Here is an 18908-nt window from a genome sequence, read left to right as displayed (position 1 = left end):
AGCAAAAAATGTTGCAGAACTGTTTTGTTCTATATTTGGGTATGCTCTCCGCTAGCACGCAACAGGGAGAGATCCCTTCTCACTCTGGTTTGAGGAAAGAACATCGTCTTGAAAGCACCTGCACTGCATATCAAGAGTCTCTCTCTCTCTCTATGCTATTAAGTACTTCTCTGGTTTATTCAAACTAAACAATTTTTACCAGTTGACATGCACATGCACGCATGCCATGTTAATTTTTCTACACTCTCATTACTTGACTGGCAGCTGAATGCGCATACTGAATCCACGGAAATAGCCTCTGACTTTTGAAAGGCTGGAATGAAGCAAAAATCTAGGAGTCTCTCTCATTATTCTGTCCACTTTTTCCTCTGGTCACACCCGCCACTGGCATGCATTACTCAAAATTCATTTCTATGAATGCACAGAAGCAACTTCAACGATGAACTGTATTTTTATGTTGGGAACCCAGTGATCTTTGGGTGAAGGGCAGTATTCAGATTTAATAAATAATAATAATGGTAATATTAGCTACACTACTCCAGTTGTATGGTACATTTAAGCAAAATCACCTGTCCAGGGACTAGGGGAGAAAAACACTACTCACCCACCAGCAATGAAATTTCTAGGATAGCCTTCCACAGAAAGGAAAAGAAAGCAAACTGTCCACAATGAGCAAAAAGACACTATAGGCTTGTTCAGGCATTGTGAACACCTGAGAGTTTAAATTGTATAGGGAGTTCCTGTTAGTGGGTAGACTTAAGTGTATTTGGCAGAGTGATTCACATTTTGTAGACCAAGTGAGATCTCGCTACACCATACAGTAACACAAAAATGTAAGGCTGTTTGTTCTACAGTTCTGTTAGCTACTTGTAGATCTCCACTTGATAAAACAATATTATGTTAGGTTGCATTGCTGAATTTTACCATGAGAATTGGGATACAGCAGGCAAATAACTGTATAGAAACACTGTTCCAAGTGTAGGAAAATTATAGTTGAGCTAAGGTTTTCTAGAATGCAGCAACAAATATTATTTGGTTTCTTCTTCCCTTATCATCATGAATTGAAGCGTCTCATACAGACAAATATTGAAGGCTGCTAAATTTTAATCAAGTTTTGATTTCCTTTATACAGTTAAGTATAGCAACATTCAACATATTTCACCCATCTCCTTGAGAGCCAGATTGTCCATGGCTGAATAATCCAGAACTTAGTCTGGGCACAAGCAGAAAACACATAGTGATATCTCAATTGCTAGTCCTATGCAAAAGGCAGGAGTAGACAGCTTATATTCAGAGTCTGAAATTGATTTAGTTCTGTAACATGATCACCAATGCAGAATGCAATTCTCTGGGCTTGGGTTAACAAGACTGAAAAATAATAATCTGACATGCTTTTGAAAAGTTAAACTGCATTACCATCTCACACGGAAATGTAATAAAAATGACTGTACATGCATCTGGAAAACTCTAGGTTTTGAAAAGCCCAAGTAATATGATGAAAATATTTTTGCATACCATTAGATGTTTTGTCATTTCAATGCTTTTCCTAAGGCAGGATGCCTGAATTGTTGTCTGGTTTTCATCAGCATCTTATCTGAACTATCCAGTGTTAAGCAAGTACTGACACTTCCCCAGGTTGCCATGAACTCTACAGCAGGGGTAACTAATGAGGGACCAATAAGATGTTGCTATACGAGAACTTCCATCAACCCCAAATGGCATTGCCAATAGCATGGGTCTACCACTGGAGGGCAACGGGACACAGGTGGTGCTGTGGGTTACACCACTAAGCCTCTTGGGCTTGCCGTTTGGAAGGTCGGCGGTTCGAATCCCCGCGATGGGGTGAGCTCCCATTGCTCGGCCCCTGCTCCTGCCAACCTAGCAGTTCGGAAGCATGCAGTGCAAGTAGATAAATAGGTACCACCCCGGCAGGAAGGTAAATGGCATTTCCGTGCGCTGCTCTGGTTCGCCAGAAGCAGCTTAGTCATGCTGGCCACATGACCCAGAAGTTGTACACCGGCTTCCTCAGCCAGTAAAGCTTGATGAGTGCCGCAACCCCAGAGTCGTCTGTGACTGGACTTATTTGTCAGGGGTCCCTTTACCTTTACCGTACCACTGGAAGGCACCATACTGGTCACACCTGCTCTATGGAAAAACAAGAGCAGCAGCAGCAACAACAACCTATTTCATGAGCCCAGTCCTTCCCATCCTTAAAACCAATGCAACAAAAAGTTTCAGTCCAAACCTGGAAGAACCAGGAGAAATGACCAGTATTTATAGAAAGCTACTTTGGATAATGCAGTCTATACTTCATCATAAGATGACCAACATAACCAAAGTGATTAGATGACAGCAGCATCTTCAGACAGAAATGTTTATCTGCTGGCAGTCTGCATTGAGGAAAACACAAATTTTCGGCCTCATCTGTTGAGCTGCAGTAGATAGACAGTTCACTCTGAAGGATAGTTCACAGCTTCAATTCAGAGTTAGCCTTGGTATATTTTTCTTAATGCTGCCAGTATAGTATTTCTTGCAAAATAAGTTCGGAATTCTTCTTAACCCATTTCTCATTAATGATCTTCATAATGATTAACAAGCGATGTGGCAGAATCATCAATAGCCCATAGAAGTTTCTACCTTCCAACCACTATAAAGCAAGTATGCTCAAGTGAAGAGGAAGCTTTCATTAACATTTTAAACTAGGCTACAGACAGCTCACTTTACGATGATTTTTTTTTTAAAATATAAAAGGAGTCAAGCCATAACTATCAGCTGATACGTATGCTGAAAATTGCCCTAATATACATTTTAAACACACATATACCCCACTTTGCATTTCAAGAGTGACATCAAGCAAATCCGTTTATTAGGGATTTTTTTATAAGGACAGAAAGCTGAAACTAGTATTGGTAACAGACTAAGATATGCTTCTGCAATAAAGAAAGCATTTGGAAATATATTTTAGCATGGCCTTGATGAAGGACACACCACTATGATGACAGAAGTTAGCTATGGCTTTCCAATAGCTATCTTTAACCTAGAGAAGAACTGGTTGTAAGCATGCAATTTACAAGTTTGCTTTCAAAGTTACGGGTAGGAAAAAACAAATTATGTTGATAAATGTTTTGTAGTACCTTCAATTGCAACCGAATTCAAAGCTCAGTATCAATTATAAATTAGAGTTGAGGTGAATGACTTTCTGCAAAAATTCCACCAATGTGTAACTTCTACTAGCTCGACGCTTTAGTGCTTCAGATTTTTAATACTCAAATACTTAACTATAAGAACTATTTCATGGAGTATGATTTAAAAAAAAAATCCACAGTACATTGATTTCTTTGCCCTAAATAAGTGAACCAGATAAAATACTATATTGAAGAATGAAATGCAATTCTCATGATATATAAAAGTAATACTCCTATTGCTAGAACAATTGAAATAACATATTTTTTAAAAAAGAGCCCTACCTTTCTACCTGAAAACAGGCCTCTGAAGCAGCTGATGACAAAAGGAAAAGAACATACTATAAACATGTTTTGATAAATTTAGAAGGCAGTGGGGACAGAAAAGGATACTCTGCTTCAACTGCTGTTGATTCTGAAATGATGATGATGATGATGATGATGATAATATATTTATACCCCACCCATCTGCCTGGGTTTCCCCAGCCACTCTGGGCGGCTGCCAACAAAATATTAAAATATAATAGTTTGTTAAACATTAAAAGCTTCCCTAAACAGGGTTGCCTTCAAATGCCTTCTAAAAGTCTGGTAGTTGTTTTTCTCTTTGACATCTGGTGGGAGGGCGTTCCACAGGGCGGGTGCCACTACTGAGAAGGCCCTCTGCCTGGTTCCCTAAAACTTGGCTTCTCGCAGCAAGGGAACCACCAGAAAAATTACAAGAAAACGGAAATGGGATAAACACTACAAAGAACTTCCAAGTGTTACAAGCTATCTGACAATGGAATAGAATGCATTGGAAGGTGGTGGATTTTCCTGTTAGAGGTTTTTAAAGCAGAAGCTGGACAGCTACTTATCACTGATAAGTGGCCACTGCTATCATAGTAAATTTTCTGTACCAGGAGACAGTTAGAGTAATGACCTTTGGGACCCCAATTATATGATTCCGTTTCCAGGTATTTCAATACAACCCATGACTTGGCCTGAGCCCAGTGAGGGCTGTCACCCTACGAGAAGTGCCATTGCCACTGCTCTTTTGCAAACTTACCTGGTAATGGTTGGAACAACTCACAGCATTGAATCTATTGGGCCCTAAGCAGTGCTATGAGAATGCAAGTTAATGCCTATGGCAAGAACCACAGGAACTACACTTTCCATGGTTCTTGACACAGACACTGCTGCATATTTTCAAAAAAAATGCCTAGTGGCAAATTCTGTAAATCCCTTTCTGTCATGCCTACATGTTCAGTTAAATTTGAAAGAGGTGACCCAGTGAGGATGGAGTCTTGAAATAGACCTCTCAGGTGGGAAATCTCAGAGATTTAGACCAGATCTTAATGAATCTCTACATGGGGGTGGGAACATACATAAAACCAATGCCCAATCCACTCATCCTGCTTGGGTCCAATTTATTTTGCTTACGATGCAGAAATAAATGTAACAACTTCTTCTATCCACCCAGGCATGTTTAGAATAGTTCAATGCAAATTTTCTACTTTCACATTTCTTCAAACTGATATTGGCACATATATAAGTATTAAAAACAAAGTTTGTTTGTGTTTAAAATGCAAAACCACTTATACATTTTAAAGCAACAAAAATATGAGTATGTGTTTAGTGTTTCAACACAAGACCTTAAAACAGTGTATCAAATTCATCTTTATTGAATCTTTATAGTCTGCTCTAAATTCACTAATCTCCCTATACATACCTCACCCATTTTTCTAAGCTCTGTGCTCAAAACACAAAATCATGTAGGCAAACGTGCACCTAAATCACGCTACACCTCTGTACATATAGAACTGAAATGCATTTGTTTTGTACAGGCACAATTGACTTAGCCAGGCTTTTTACATAAAAGCTACATCTTAGTACATAATTTGCATTTCAAGGTTACTTGCCATTTATTTTGCTACTTACCTTCAGCAATAAACTTGAAACTCTGTTCAAAGGCCTATTTGCATTTCTATAAACCCCATGGAACCTTTAACATTGTTCCACATAATAAGGATGAAAACCAATGAAATGTAGGCTTGTAGAACTATCTACATCTCCCACTGGCCTGTTATTGGCAACATGATAGGACCTCCCCACTTGTTTGCAGGTCTAAATAAGACACATTAGGTGAAGCCAACCTTTTACTACATTTGAGAACAAAGCAGCAAAGTAACTGGTCGATGCACCTTGCAATGTAAATGAAAAGACTGAATGTAGGAGCCCTTTATGGCTACGGGATTACACATAATTGGGCCAAAGAAATTAGCTAAAAAATACTAAATATGGGAAATTCAGGGGAAACTGCATCCAACCGGGTTCCCTGTTAAATTGTTTTCTACACTCATGTAAATAATGGAACAAAAACAAACAGCTTATCCATTATTTTTGCTACGTTATTTTTCTCTTTCTGTAGTATATGAGGTCACTCTTTACCTTTTCAATATTCCAATTTTTACTTCTGGTATGACTGATTAAGCGAATGACTAAAAAAGATCTGATACAGGTAAGAATCACTGGTATGGAAGTGAATACTGAAAAGTTGTGCTCCACTGTTTTAAATGGCAAGGTAACAATTTAGGCTAGCATTAACCCAGGACAATAGCAAAACCGTCCATTTATGAAGTAGGCAACACCTTCCAGCATTTCCTAAAAGGCAACGAATCAGTAAATGAGCACTTGTTTTACAAACATTCATGGCTATAGCCAAATGCCAAGACCCCATGCCTTCTCTTCTCCCTTCCAGTAATATCTAAGATTACAAAACACATGATGCAATGTCATTGCAATGCAACTTTCCATATTCCAAAAAGCAGCAGCCAATGAAGCTGCCGAGTGGGGGAGATTGGACAAACTCACAACAGTAAGTATTATAGGGTTAGTTAGGTAGAAACAATTCAGACGAATAGCTAAGAAAAATTGGTTCTAATTTCACCATTATACCCCCATCTGAGTTGAATAAAAATACATAGAAATTTCAAAATACACAGAAATCTGTGGTAGACATATTTACTGTAGTAAAGCATTAAGAAACACTGTTCTCTACAAATTTGAGTTTTACTACTATTCCCATTTCCTTTGCCTCATTTTTTCCACAATAAGAGAAGGCAAAGCATTCACTGAACCTAAATCATATAAGCTAGAAATCCATATGATATAAAACAGTTATTAGAAAAGTCATATTACTTTTGATCATCAATTTACAGGTGAGAAGTCAAACATAATGTTCCCTGGGATTGATATACACTCTTCTATTGTCTGGCTCAGGATGCTTCTTGCTGCTCCAGTCTTTGCAATTTGTTTGCTTGAAAGCTGGGCACATTTGCTGATGGCTATCATGAGCCAAAGAATTTTCTTCTTCATAGCTCAGTTGCCTGCAGTTTACCATCTTCTAAAAAAAAACAAAATAGATGATTAAAGTATGATACAAAAATCTATCTGGCTTCTTCATCATATTGCTTTCTTCTTAAAAGGTATGTCCTTGAATGACAATACTCAAACTAGATGTACTAATTGCTGTGGAATCCTAAATAATAAATAAATACAATTACTTAATTTATAGTATAATGATATGGACTTTCTGTAACTTATACTTTCTTCAATACAATGCACATTCCGTACCATTAATATTTGTCAACATGCAATTTAAAACAGTATTAAGACAGTTCAGTAAAAAAAAAAAAAAAAAATTGAATGAAGGCCTATTCTCCCTTTTACAGTATTCTTCAAAACTTAGTATTATTTAATGGTTGAAAAGCTTCATTTAAGGGCCACATTTATTCTGCATATGGACATAATCTTCCATACTAAGTGATATAGTAAAGGTAAAGGGACCCCGACCATTAGGTCCAGTCATGACTGACTCTGGGGTTGCAGCATTCATCTTGCTTTATTTGCCAAGGGAGCCAGCGTACAGCTTCCGGGTCAGGTGGCCAGCATGACTAAGCCGCTTCTGGTGAACCAAAGCAGCGCACGGAAACACCGTTTACCTTCTCGCTGGAGCAGTACCTATTTATCTACTTGCACTTTGACATGCTTTCGAACTGCTAGGTTGGCAGGCGCAGGGACCGAGCAACGGGAGCTCACCCTGTCGCGGGGATTCGAACCACCAACCTTCTGACTGGCAAGTCCTAGGCTCTGTGGTTTAACCCACAGTGCTACCCGCGTCCCAAGTGATACAGTAGTGACAATTTTTTACCATGGGGTCATCTGAAGGAAAAACCCAACAGTGAAGAATGTGTGGCACCTGCTCCCTCTGCTTGATTCAGCAGTCCATGTGACCTCTTCCTTGAGTGTTTTTCAGGGGAAAGGCTGAGTTGCACAAGGTTGAGTTTATGCATACTATCTTGTTTGCCCCTTGGTTAGAGGTGAGGAATCCAGCATTCTGGGAACCATTCCTAACGACCAGGCTGTTCAGCACAGGAGAGGTTGCGATATTGTGCAAAGTGTGGAAAGGACATTACATAACTAGGGCGCCACTATTGAAAAGGCACTTCCACTGGTAAATATTTGGCACATTTCACCTGATTGGGGCACCTGGAGAAGAGCTTCTGAAGATGCTGATGCTAAGGCAGGTACAAGTTGGGAGTGGCTATTCTCCAAGTACATGATAGCCATGTTCAAATATATAAAAGGATGTCATATAGAGGAGGGAGAAAGGTTGTTTTCTGCTGCTCCAGAGAAGCGGACACGGAGCAATGGATCCAAACTACAAGAAAGAAGATTCCACCTAAACATTAGGAAGAACTTCCTGACAGTAAGAGCTGTTCGACAGTGGAATTTGCTGCCAAGGAGTGTGGTGGAGTCTCCTACTTTGGAGGTCTTTAAGCAGAGGCTTGACAACCATAAGTCAGGAGTGCTCTGATGGTGCTTCCTGCTTGGCAGGGGGTTGGACTCGATGGCCCTTGTGGTCTCTTCCAACTCTATGATTCTACCCTGAATCCAAGCTAGGGCCCTAAAGGTCAAAACCAAAACTTTGCATTGGAGGCAGAAATATGAAACTGTTATTCAGAAACAGGGTATTTTCCTTTCTTCTGGCTCCATGTCCTCCTTCTCATTCAAAACTCAGGTTTATAAAAACTTACAGCACCTTGCATTTCACCCAGTTTTGGACACCAGGCAACTGTTTGCTGCCTAGATGGGAGAAAGGCAAGTAGCAGATTCTAAGCCACTGCAAACATCTGGGTCCTAAGACTCAAAGAAGACTGATCAATGTGGAAAAGTGGGGAAGGTCTGAGAATAGGCATTGTGGTTTCTGTCTCAGTGCTTCGAGCAGAAGGATTCATCAGTAGATGATCTGTGGCATAATCTTTTGCTGCTGAAATGTCTGCACCAGCTGTGGCCAGTGAAGAAGTAGCAGGCATGACAGTGGCAGTACTCCAGTCCACTTGCACATCGGGACTTCTGCTGGGTGCCAAACTTACTGAGATTGCTGTGATGACCAGCGTTGGGGCAGTCACTACGTGCTTCAAGAAACAAGATCTTCCTGACACTTAAGAGCTAATGCTGAGGACCTGCCACAGATTCATCCATGTTGTAGGGAAGGTCTAACCTCCCCACAATGCAGGGCTATTTCTGTAGGCAACCCAGTATTAAGAGAACTTCTGCCCCAAGTGAAGAGTATCATCCTTGCTGGCTGTCCAGAAAGTCAAGTTTTTGTTTTGTATCAGTTGAAGTTTAAAATTAACAATCACTCTGCTGTGCTTTTAGTTACTGCTGAATTGTTTTCTGTTTGCATAGTATTATTTTGTTGTTTCTATGGAAGTTTGATGAAAGGCACTAAATATTTTTTAAAAATTTTTTAAGGAAAACATCTTGCCTTAAGATAGGTATGAATGTGCCTTATACCACAATCACATGCAGCTACAGCAATGTACACAGTAAGAATGTATTTATGTCTTCTTATCACCTGGTATCATTCCACAAAATAATATAGAAAACAAAGAGAATTTCATAAGCACTTTGATTTTAGAAGAACTGAGAAGGATTTTTTTTTTTTAAAAAAAAGGTTCTATGGTACTTGCACACAAGTATCTCCAAACCTCAGAAATGAATACCAATCCCCTACCTCAACCTCAACCCAACATTGGCCTAATCTTTAACACAGAAAGCAAACACAAGTATCTTGCTTGCAGCTCATCCTTACATAATTTTGGGCAACTATAGTGAAGCAGCTTTGTATTCTGTAAAGATTCCAATATGCAAAACTATTTTAACTGTAGTTTTGGATGCAATGAATTCGCAATAGTTAATGCAAAGCCAATCAGCTTTCATTACAAGTGGATGCCAAAATTAACAATGCTAGTCTCTTCTGAGATTTGCTAGCCAAACATTAGAACATCACTTGATTCTGATGGAGTCATACTGCTTTCTGGATTGGTAGTCATATTTTGTCTGGGTTTATTCTACTTCCTTTGATATTTTATAATATAAGCCAAACATTTTTTGCTTCATAGTGTACTAAACAAACACTATTCAGTTCTACAATACTGCACGATTACTTCTGAATGGTGCGTGCTGGGGGCCTGGCTAGACTGTATTTAGTCACTATTAGATGATGTCTAGAACTTTTAACCAGGCAGCTTGACCCTGAACCTCGTTTTGCTCACAATATTCTTTCACATCAGTATTTCAAGGGCTTCAACTGCTAGTTGGGGAACACAAGGATTTACACAATCTTATACTGGAAGCTTCAGTGACCAGAAACTTGCATGCCTTTGATAAGATTTTCTTCGTCAGAATGCAATGGTGACCATGTTGTTGACTGTGCAGGCTAGCAAGATTACTGCCTCATATTGTTAGGGCTAACTCTAGCTTTTTCTGGAGTGGCTGCATTCCTCCGATCCTGCTGGTTTCTATAGCCATTGAAGAACCTAACAGTAGATTTGGGTGGCTAAATAACAATACAGAATGTGGACTCCTGAAAAGCCAATTAATGTGGTACAGAAATCCATTATGAGTTACGCTGAATCAAAGTATGTGGCCCAGACTTTTCATTACTTTCAGTGGGTAGTGGGTGAGCATTCTTTTGAATGGGGGTGGGGGTGAAATTAAAATAACTTTTGTGTAGGCTTATAATAAAGTTGAGGGACGCGGGTGGCGCTGTGGTCTAAACCACTGAGCCTAGAGCTTGCCGATCGGAAGGTCAGCAGTTCGAATCCCCACAAGAGGATGAGCTCCTGTTACGTGGTCCCTGCTCCTGCTAACCTAGCAGTTTGAAAGCACGTCAAAGTGCAAGTAGATAAATAGGTATTGCTCCAGCAGGAAGGTAAAAGGCGTTTCCGTGCGCTGCTCTGGCTCGCCAGAAGCGGCTTAGTCATGCTGGCCACATGACCCAGAAGCTGTACGCCGGCTCCCTCGGCCAGTAAAACGAAATGAGCGCTGCAACTCCAGAGTCATCCATGACTGGACCTAACGGTCAGGGGTCCCTTTACCTTTACCTTTAATAATAAAGTTGACTGAACAAGTATTTCTCCCACCTTCCCCTGCCCACCCCTAAAGATTTGCTGCCACTCTGCCTTGAGTCTTAGTAGAACTCTTGTGGGGATGGGGTTGCAGAAGATTTACTACCTGCAATTCCTTCAACACTCACTTTCAAGTATTTTAAAAGGGACATGTAATGAACTTCATGAGCGTGCACCCTTCAGACTTGACAAGACACACATACATTTACTCAGATATATAATGCAATCTGAGGTTCGTTCTCAAAGAGGACTCCAGCTTAGGATAAACCCCTAACAGTCTTTTGAGGTTCAAGAACCTGATTAAACCCTTATATGGGAATTAAATAGATTAGTGTAATTACTTAGAAGTCTGGCTGGCAGAAATATACTATATCAATTGAGTAACAAAATAATGTCTTATGTCAACTGAATATCTTCTATAGATCAATTTGTATTAAGCAACATTAAAAGATCCTTTTACTTTGGAAGTATGCTTCATCAATAACTTACTGGAAGAATTATTTCTTTCTGAGACAAGGAACGAGCTCTTTCTTCATATGAACACGGAGGCTTGTGTGTTGGTGGAAGATCAATCCTGCATTGGAAAACTTGGAGTTTAGTCACCACTATTGGAGAAATAATTGAATCAAGTGTAGATTACAGCTGTAAACAAGTAAAATGGAAACTTCCTTGGTCATATAATAGGAAATGCCATTAATATAAAATTGCAAGTATCCCACTTGCGACCAATTCTTAAATGGCATTGGTTTGAATAAGTCAACAAATTTGTCAGGCATTACCTGTATAAAGAGAAACAGAGCACATCGTATAAGAACAGCCCTGCTGGATCAGTTCAGTGGCCCATCTAGCCCAGTGACCAAACAGATGCACCTGGGAAGACTGCAACCAGGACCGTAAGCACAAGAGCACTCTCCCCTCCTGCAATGTCCTGCAACTGGCTTCCAGAAGCTTTGCTGCCTCCAACCTTGGAGTATAGCCATCTTGGCTAGTAGTCATTGGCAGCCTTATTCTCCCTCAATTTGTATAATTCTCTTTAAAAGCTATCCAGTTTGGTGGTGATCACTGCTACTTTGGGGGGGAGAATTCCATAGTTTAACTATGGAAAAAGTACTTTATTTTATCTGTCCTGAATCTTCCAACATTCAGCTACATTGAATGTTGAGGAGTTCTAGTCTTATGATTGGGGGCGGGGGGAGCTTTTCTCTTGCAACTTTCCCCATGCCATGTCTGATTTTACAACCTTCTATCATGTCACCTCTTATTCGCCTTTTCTCTTAACCAAGAAGTTCCAAAGGCTGCAATCTTCCCTCATTAGGGTATCGTTCCATCCCCTTAATATTTGGTTGCCCTTTTTCTGAACCTTTTCCAACTCTTCAATATCCATTTTGAGGTGAGGTGACCCAAACTGTACACAGTATTCCAAATGCAGCCACACCAGAGATTTCTATAACGGCATTAGGATATTGGTAGTTTTATTCCTTTCCTAATGATCACTAGCACACTCACTCAATATCTTCAATGAGCTACCTACTATGACCCTCAGGTCAGCTGAATGAAGTTCACAGAACTAGTTTACAAAATCTCTGAAAGTAGTGCTTAATATTGCTGGATGAACTAAAGGTGAATTAAGTTCAGTCTATGAAGTTCAGAACTATGAATGATTTCTAGATCATCTTCATGTTTATCTCTCCCACACCCACACCTACCCAGCAGGAAACCGAGACTCATTCTTTTTTTTCTTTTTTAATTAAAGCTAAAAGCCAACAGAATATCTATAAAGAAAGTCAGAAAGATGCTAGATTTTTAATAGCCAGTAAGAGACTATTGAGAAATTAAAAGGGAAGCACTATGGTTTCTTAAACCTAACAACACCTTTATTGTACGTCTAGGTGTACAACGTATAGAGGCAGGTATACAATATTATTTTAGGGGTTCCACCCACCCACCACCAACAACATATTCAACAGAAACATAAAACTTTACAAATAACAGACAATTAGCCTTTGCTGATATCGCTGCAGATGGCATCATTTTAGCTGTGCTTTTTCAATAAGTATATAATGTATACTGGTTACAGAGTTTTGTGATTAAGCAGTCTACAGATCTTTCTAAATAAAAATAAAAAAATAAACACATTAGAAACACAAATAATTTTTAATTTGTGATAGTATAAAGTTCTTAGACTAGGTATATATTTTTTGAGTAGTGTATGCTGACATTTTCTATTAGCACTACAGGGACTGTGCCTTAAAGCAGAATAGAATGGTATAGCATGAGAAAAGGGAGAGTAAACACTTCAAGCTTTTTAGAAAGCAAGGATATCAGCTTAGAAACAAACAAAAAACTTACATTTTGTCCATGTAAGAGGGCCTTTTCTTTCTGGGAGTCAGTAGTACTGTCACAAAGATGGTAATGATAAAGAGAGCAAGTACTGCTCCTATTACAGCCCCAGCTACAGCTACTGATGACGACTGCTTAAATGGAACATCTGAAATGTAATTCAGCATGCATTATGATTTTCAAGCGATGAGTCATGTTATCAAAACTCCTCAAATTCAGGAAAAAGAAATAAAGTTAGCTGCCTCTGAGTTAAACATGTTGTGGAATCTACAATTTATCATTTCCACTGCATGCGGGTCATAAACAGCTATGCAATATTAAAAAATGATTGCTGAAGGCAGAATTTGAACATACAGTCTTAAACTTTTAAAGATGAAAAAAGAGGAATCAAAATATGTTGACATGAAAATGATTTTCAATTCTTAACTCACAAGGCGTTAAGTATTTGAGACAGATGCCTTTAACAATGTCTGGAAAAGTAATTTTTAGCATAGCAAACTTTTGTATTTCAATCTACAAAAAGAACCATTTGTTTTTAGACTGTGCATAGGAACAACATACAAAAATAAATGGCAGTTATACTGAAAGTTCCGTCTGGTTTAGAAATAGTTATCTAATACTTTAAGAATGCAAAAGCGTAAGCTACTGAAGTTATACTTACCAAAGCAACTTTGCTTATTCTATATCCCTGAGATAGGACAAAATGACGATATCTGAAGTTATCTAATTTTACTATCAAATGTGCTAGCTGTATCTTTTTTTGTAGAAATCAGTAGACATTGTTTTATTTTATTTAAAACACAAACAAAATCTCTGTAAAAATCTGAAGGCCTGTAACTTTTTTCAATGACATGTTGAAAATCAGGAACTGTACCAGGTACATTAGAAATGTTCACAATTGACTCATCATAGCAGAAGTGGACCACAGTGGCAGGTCAATAAGAGTGTTACCCTTTAGTGGCAAGTTAATTAGTTGCCCAGTTACTTTGTTACATGAAATGTGTTACCTGTATTGTATGTGCAAATCATTGCTTAAATATTTCAGAAGTATTTGAAAATATCTTTAGCATTATTTTTATCTCCATCATATCTCAGAATAGATGAATGCATGCACAGCTTTTTGCTTCACCAACATGCAACACTGCCATGAAAAGCTTTAGACAGCTGCAAGAATGGGAAAAACACACACATTCATATAACATCATTTCCAAGGGGGAAAGGTCTAGACTTCGGAGGTCTATATACCAATGGCCCAAATCCACCTAAAATATTACTTATACATGTCTCAACTACACACGGTGTGTAGTTTGTCCCTATGATTTTCCTTTTGCAAAATGTGGCTGTGGAGGATGACATCCAAAGCAGAAGGTACAGGTGGGGTACTTCTTAATCCATTCCCGGTACAAGAGTTTTCACACTATCACCCCAAACTGCTTTTTTTTTTTTCATCTTGGAGGAAAGATCCACACCTGCATCAACAAATGTATAGAGGGACAAGCTATACTAGACCATGTTTTATTGAAACCAAGGCTAACCAATGCAAAAACTAAGTAAGAAAAAGGCCACTGCTTTCAGGGGATCTAACTTAAGCTCACTTGGGCCACACTACTGCATTTCCCCTACCCAAGAAAGCCTGTTCATTCATGGCAAATATGAATATTAAGTATGATCTGCCCTTATCTGGTACACACCTTCCCTTTCCAATCTATTTCCCAACTGAACAATCAGTACTTCTCACACTCAACATCGATATTCATGAGGACTTGTGATTTATTACACACTGAATGTAATTTGCAAACTGCAGAATACTATCAACTGAGTTCTTTGACTTAGCAGCCCAAAGAATGGTCTGAAGGCACACAATGCAATTCTACTGATGCTACATAGAATTGACTCTGAAAACTGCGTGAATGGGAGACTGCCTGGGAATCATTAGCAAGCTGCAAAATCAGCTCTTCTCAGGAAGAATGGAATGCGCAACAACCAACTGGCAAAGAATGAGTGTCTGGAAGTTTGCTACTGCATAATGACTCCCAAGCTATTAATCCAACGAACACCAAAGTATACATATATTTAGCAGCATTGACAAAATAGGCACATATGCTTTCATCACCCAAGCATACAATCTTCATCACAAAGCATACATACAAAGCTATGTATTAGGTTGTCTCCCAGCTGATACAACTCACAAAACTCAAACTGTTTATGCTATGCTGCAATCATTTTTCATTCATTCTGGAAATCAACTTGTGCTGGCTCATTTGATTTTAAACAAGGATCATCTCAATGATAGCTACTTTGTATATAAACACTAAAGGCATGTTGGTGGCTACAGCAGCAAATGTTTTCTGGACATGCTGAGAAATAGTACTACAAAATACAGTACACTGGGCACAATCCATATTTGTCCTGTGTATGGATTCTATTTGTTTGGGGATTCTTATATGTGTAGAGTCATCTGAAGGCAAGACCAACTCAAGTCTTGTGTTTATCGTTATCAACTTTTCTCCATAGTTGACAGAGTAAAATAATTTGGCAACTTCAAGCAAAACAGCAGACCAAACTTTCTGCAGCTAAAAATTAAGTGTAACCTTACAGCTTTTTCTGCAATTTACCTAGACTATGGAGTACAAAATATACAATCTGTCATCAAGGACAGCTATGTTGACTAGTAAGTAATCTATGAACACTTTTACCAATATAGTTAAGTATTTCAGATGCTATATAGAAGTACTAATTCAACAGTTTTTTCTGTATTCAGCTCTCATTTTCTAGTCTACCTGTTTCCTCACCACAAATCTAACCTCTATTACATTTTATATGCCTTTCCATCATTTGTGCATATGACCTGCATTCAAGAAATTAATTTAACAAAAGATTTATTTCACACAACTATTCATACTTACAATCAATTCTGTATTTACACCAAACATACATTAGATAAAAACACTGCAACACTGAACATCTTAAACCTAGTATGAACCTCTTCATTTTAAACTGTAAAGCTCTTGATCAAATTTTAACAAATTTATATTGAAAACACAGAATATTAGGTACTTGCTTCTAAATTTGAGTGTTACAAGAAAGCTTTCTAGAGGGCTTACAGAAAAGTATGGCATTACAATGGAGATGTTCCTAAGACCATGAGCTAGCTTTTTAAAAAAACCAAAACACACACACACAAATTAGGACCTGCTACCTTGTGGCCTGATCAAAAGCTAACTGAAGTAAGAACTTCAGCCATTGATGGATCAGATCCATGAAGCAATTATTGAAACTCACTTGAGTTCACAGGCAAGCATGGTTTAATAATTTTACTTCCAAATGTACTGAAGATATACTTTGGTGAAGTAAAATAGTGTTACCACTTAAATTATCAATGTGATAGAGACGCGTAGAAAACCTGTTTCATGTATTTATACTCAACTGCAGTCACATTTCTGAAGACATAGCAACCAAGTCACAGTGTGCTGTCAAAACTGCACCTTAATACAGATACTGTACTGACTGAAAAGCTCTAAAATACTGCAAGTCATTATGTAATGTGCTCATATTACTTCCAAGGTTTTTACTGGGAAGCTAAAAAGCATTAATATTGTCTGTACACATGCTACCAAATTCATCTAATTCTTCATATGCAAGTGTTTTAAAGAAGTTTCTATTGAAGCAAACACTCGTCTACCTTTTCAGTTTTTGAGCATGTTTGAACGTAAGATTTTCAATGGGATTTGCTTCTAAGCAAGTATGATGGGCTCCTATTGGTTGTGCTATATTCTCTACACAACCAACTAGGTATTCTAAAGCCTATATGTGAGATGTATTTTTAAACAACACAGTTGCCTCTATTTCCTATGTCCTTCAGAGAAAATCCCTCCTTACATATATTTGTTTCTCCCATCTATTAATTAATAATTTACTTTAATAGTAATTTTACTGCACTACTCCAATTCTTTTCAAGCAGCATAAATTTCTCAAAATGCCGCATATGAAATATACCATAATAGTATATTTTCTGTTTAAGCCAAAGTGTTTCATCCTTCTCTTTCAAAATATGCCATGCTTTTCATAGTGACAAATGCTTACAAAGTCTAAATTTGTTCCTGCATTTAATGCTTTCCTGCTTTTTAGCCAACATTTCTTTAGACAGTCCAAATACTTCTTGTACCATCAAATTCTGTGAAAAGCCAAAAGTTTATTTCTTAAAATGCATCTCCATTCAAATACAGAAGTTGCATCTGGGTTTCAACTCAATGCATTTGTAGCTCTGTGCTTAATTAATGTTATGGAAACCTAATATTTACTGAACATTACTTTTTTCCATTTAGGTAAGGTAAACTGTTTGTATCGTATTGAAACAACATTTAATAGATCTTCTGGAAAGGATGAGTCTGGAAACAAAACTGAAGTGATTGGAATCTTACATCCCAGTGCTTGGAAATAAAATGCAGTGTAAAAATATAGAGTTCCTGTTATGCTGCAAGACTTTATTCATTGAAAAGTCTATTGCAGCAGGTTCAGTGCAACAAGTCATCTGTAAAAGGTACCACCTACTACAGTATCTAAATGGCAAGGCTCAAAAATGTAGAGGTATTAAATTCTGTGCAGAAAACCTAAAAATAAAGCTTTGAAAAAACTGTGCCATCAGAATATTTCATGTCATAAAATTTTTTTGTAAACAAAGTGTACCTTAGATCAGCTCTGTACTTGAATCAGTTTCATGTTACTGTTTACTAGAATTATGGATCAAAAAGTACTATCAAGGTAAGTCTTGATCATAAATTTGTAGTCACAAGCAAAGACAGTTGCTTCATTTCAAACTTTTTATAACAATTTCTTTTTCCACTTAGCACTTGGTTATCTTGTGCTATAGGCCAAATAAAGCACTATATTAAAATTCATATCTTGTGAAAGACAGTAGTACAGCATTGAAAAAAATAATAAAGCAGCTTCAATACATTTAAATGAGGTTTTTACATTTCAATTGTCAAGTTAGAATATAAAAAGCTTGAAAATCAACTTCAAAAACCTATCCTCAAGAAAAAGTATAAACAATCTGAAAGTGATCAGCTAATGAAGGAGCTTTATGTATAGTCAAGACTTGAAGGTGGTCTTTAGACATACCACTCCTTTCGAGATATTACAGAGCCATCTACATGTGAAACTAAGTCATCTTCATTTTCTTCATAACATTCTTCACCTAAGTATTTCATTCCCAGTGTTCCACCTTCATAGTAATCCATTGGTCTTTCATACCTGTCCTGGTACCTGTTAATAGTGTCTACTTTGTTCCAGTCTGTTTTTTCAGATTCTCCCAAGTAGTCTTTAGTTATGTGACTGTTCACAGGATGTTTTATTTCCTTTTTCACACTGTCAGGGTAAGAATCCACATCCTCTACCTGGAGGGTATCTATTTGGGACTCCTTTTGCATATCTGATGGTGGAATGTAGTTCTTGGCGAAGTAGTCACCACGGAACGTCCTCCTTCTCCTATACAAGATAACTCCAGCCAAGACACATACAAATATCAGGAAAAGAGCCCCGCCCACTGCACTACCGATGATAGTGCCCCAATTGTCTTCCTGCATTGCTGGCCATGGTGATGTTGGAAAAAGCTTTAGTTTTGGCTGAGTTGCTAAACCTGTGATGCCATCAGTTGAAGGAAGCCATGGAATCGTGGGTGGTGAAGTGGTAGTAGTAGGAGGATCTAATGAAAGAGCAGAGATACACAAGACACAGAAAAGGCAGAGAATGTCAATGCAAACTAAATTAAGTTAAGAGCTGATAAGAAAGCACAGTTGATGAGTAAGTAAGTGTACTTCAACATAGTTTTTCATTCTTCATTTAATTTCATTACTCTGGGTAGAGGGAGCAGACTTAACTTCTGGACCAGCTTACTGAAGTATGAAAAAATAGTTTACTCTAACAATATCAT

The 18908-nt window shown here is 38.1% G+C and overlaps 1 protein-coding gene across 4 annotated transcripts in view; it reads right to left on the bottom strand.

The window, feature by feature from the left end:
* Positions 1–3305: 3305 nt before the first annotated feature.
* Positions 3306–18908, bottom strand: part of NECTIN3 (nectin cell adhesion molecule 3) — a 45167-nt gene continuing 29564 nt past the window's right edge. The window contains exons 6-9 of one of the 4 annotated variants that reach the window (XM_082219748.1): positions 12986–13124; positions 11126–11210; positions 6360–6564; positions 3306–3498 (exon numbers count right to left, since the gene is read on the bottom strand). In XM_082219748.1, the coding sequence (XP_082075874.1) occupies positions 6388–6564; positions 11126–11210; positions 12986–13124 (401 nt within the window). In that variant the 3' untranslated portion in view covers positions 3306–3498; positions 6360–6387. Of the gene's footprint in view, positions 3499–4571; positions 6565–11125; positions 11211–12985; positions 13125–15838; positions 18681–18908 lie in introns of those variants that run through there. The other 3 variants (XM_082219747.1, XM_082219746.1, XM_082219745.1) reach the window with 3 other exon arrangements.

This window comes from Podarcis vaucheri (genome assembly GCF_965113315.1).
Source record: "Podarcis vaucheri genome assembly, chromosome: 4".
NCBI lineage: Eukaryota > Metazoa > Chordata > Lepidosauria > Squamata > Lacertidae > Podarcis > Podarcis vaucheri.
The sequence above is the reverse complement of the archived record's forward strand: the minus strand, read 5'-3'. Positions and strand labels throughout refer to the sequence as shown.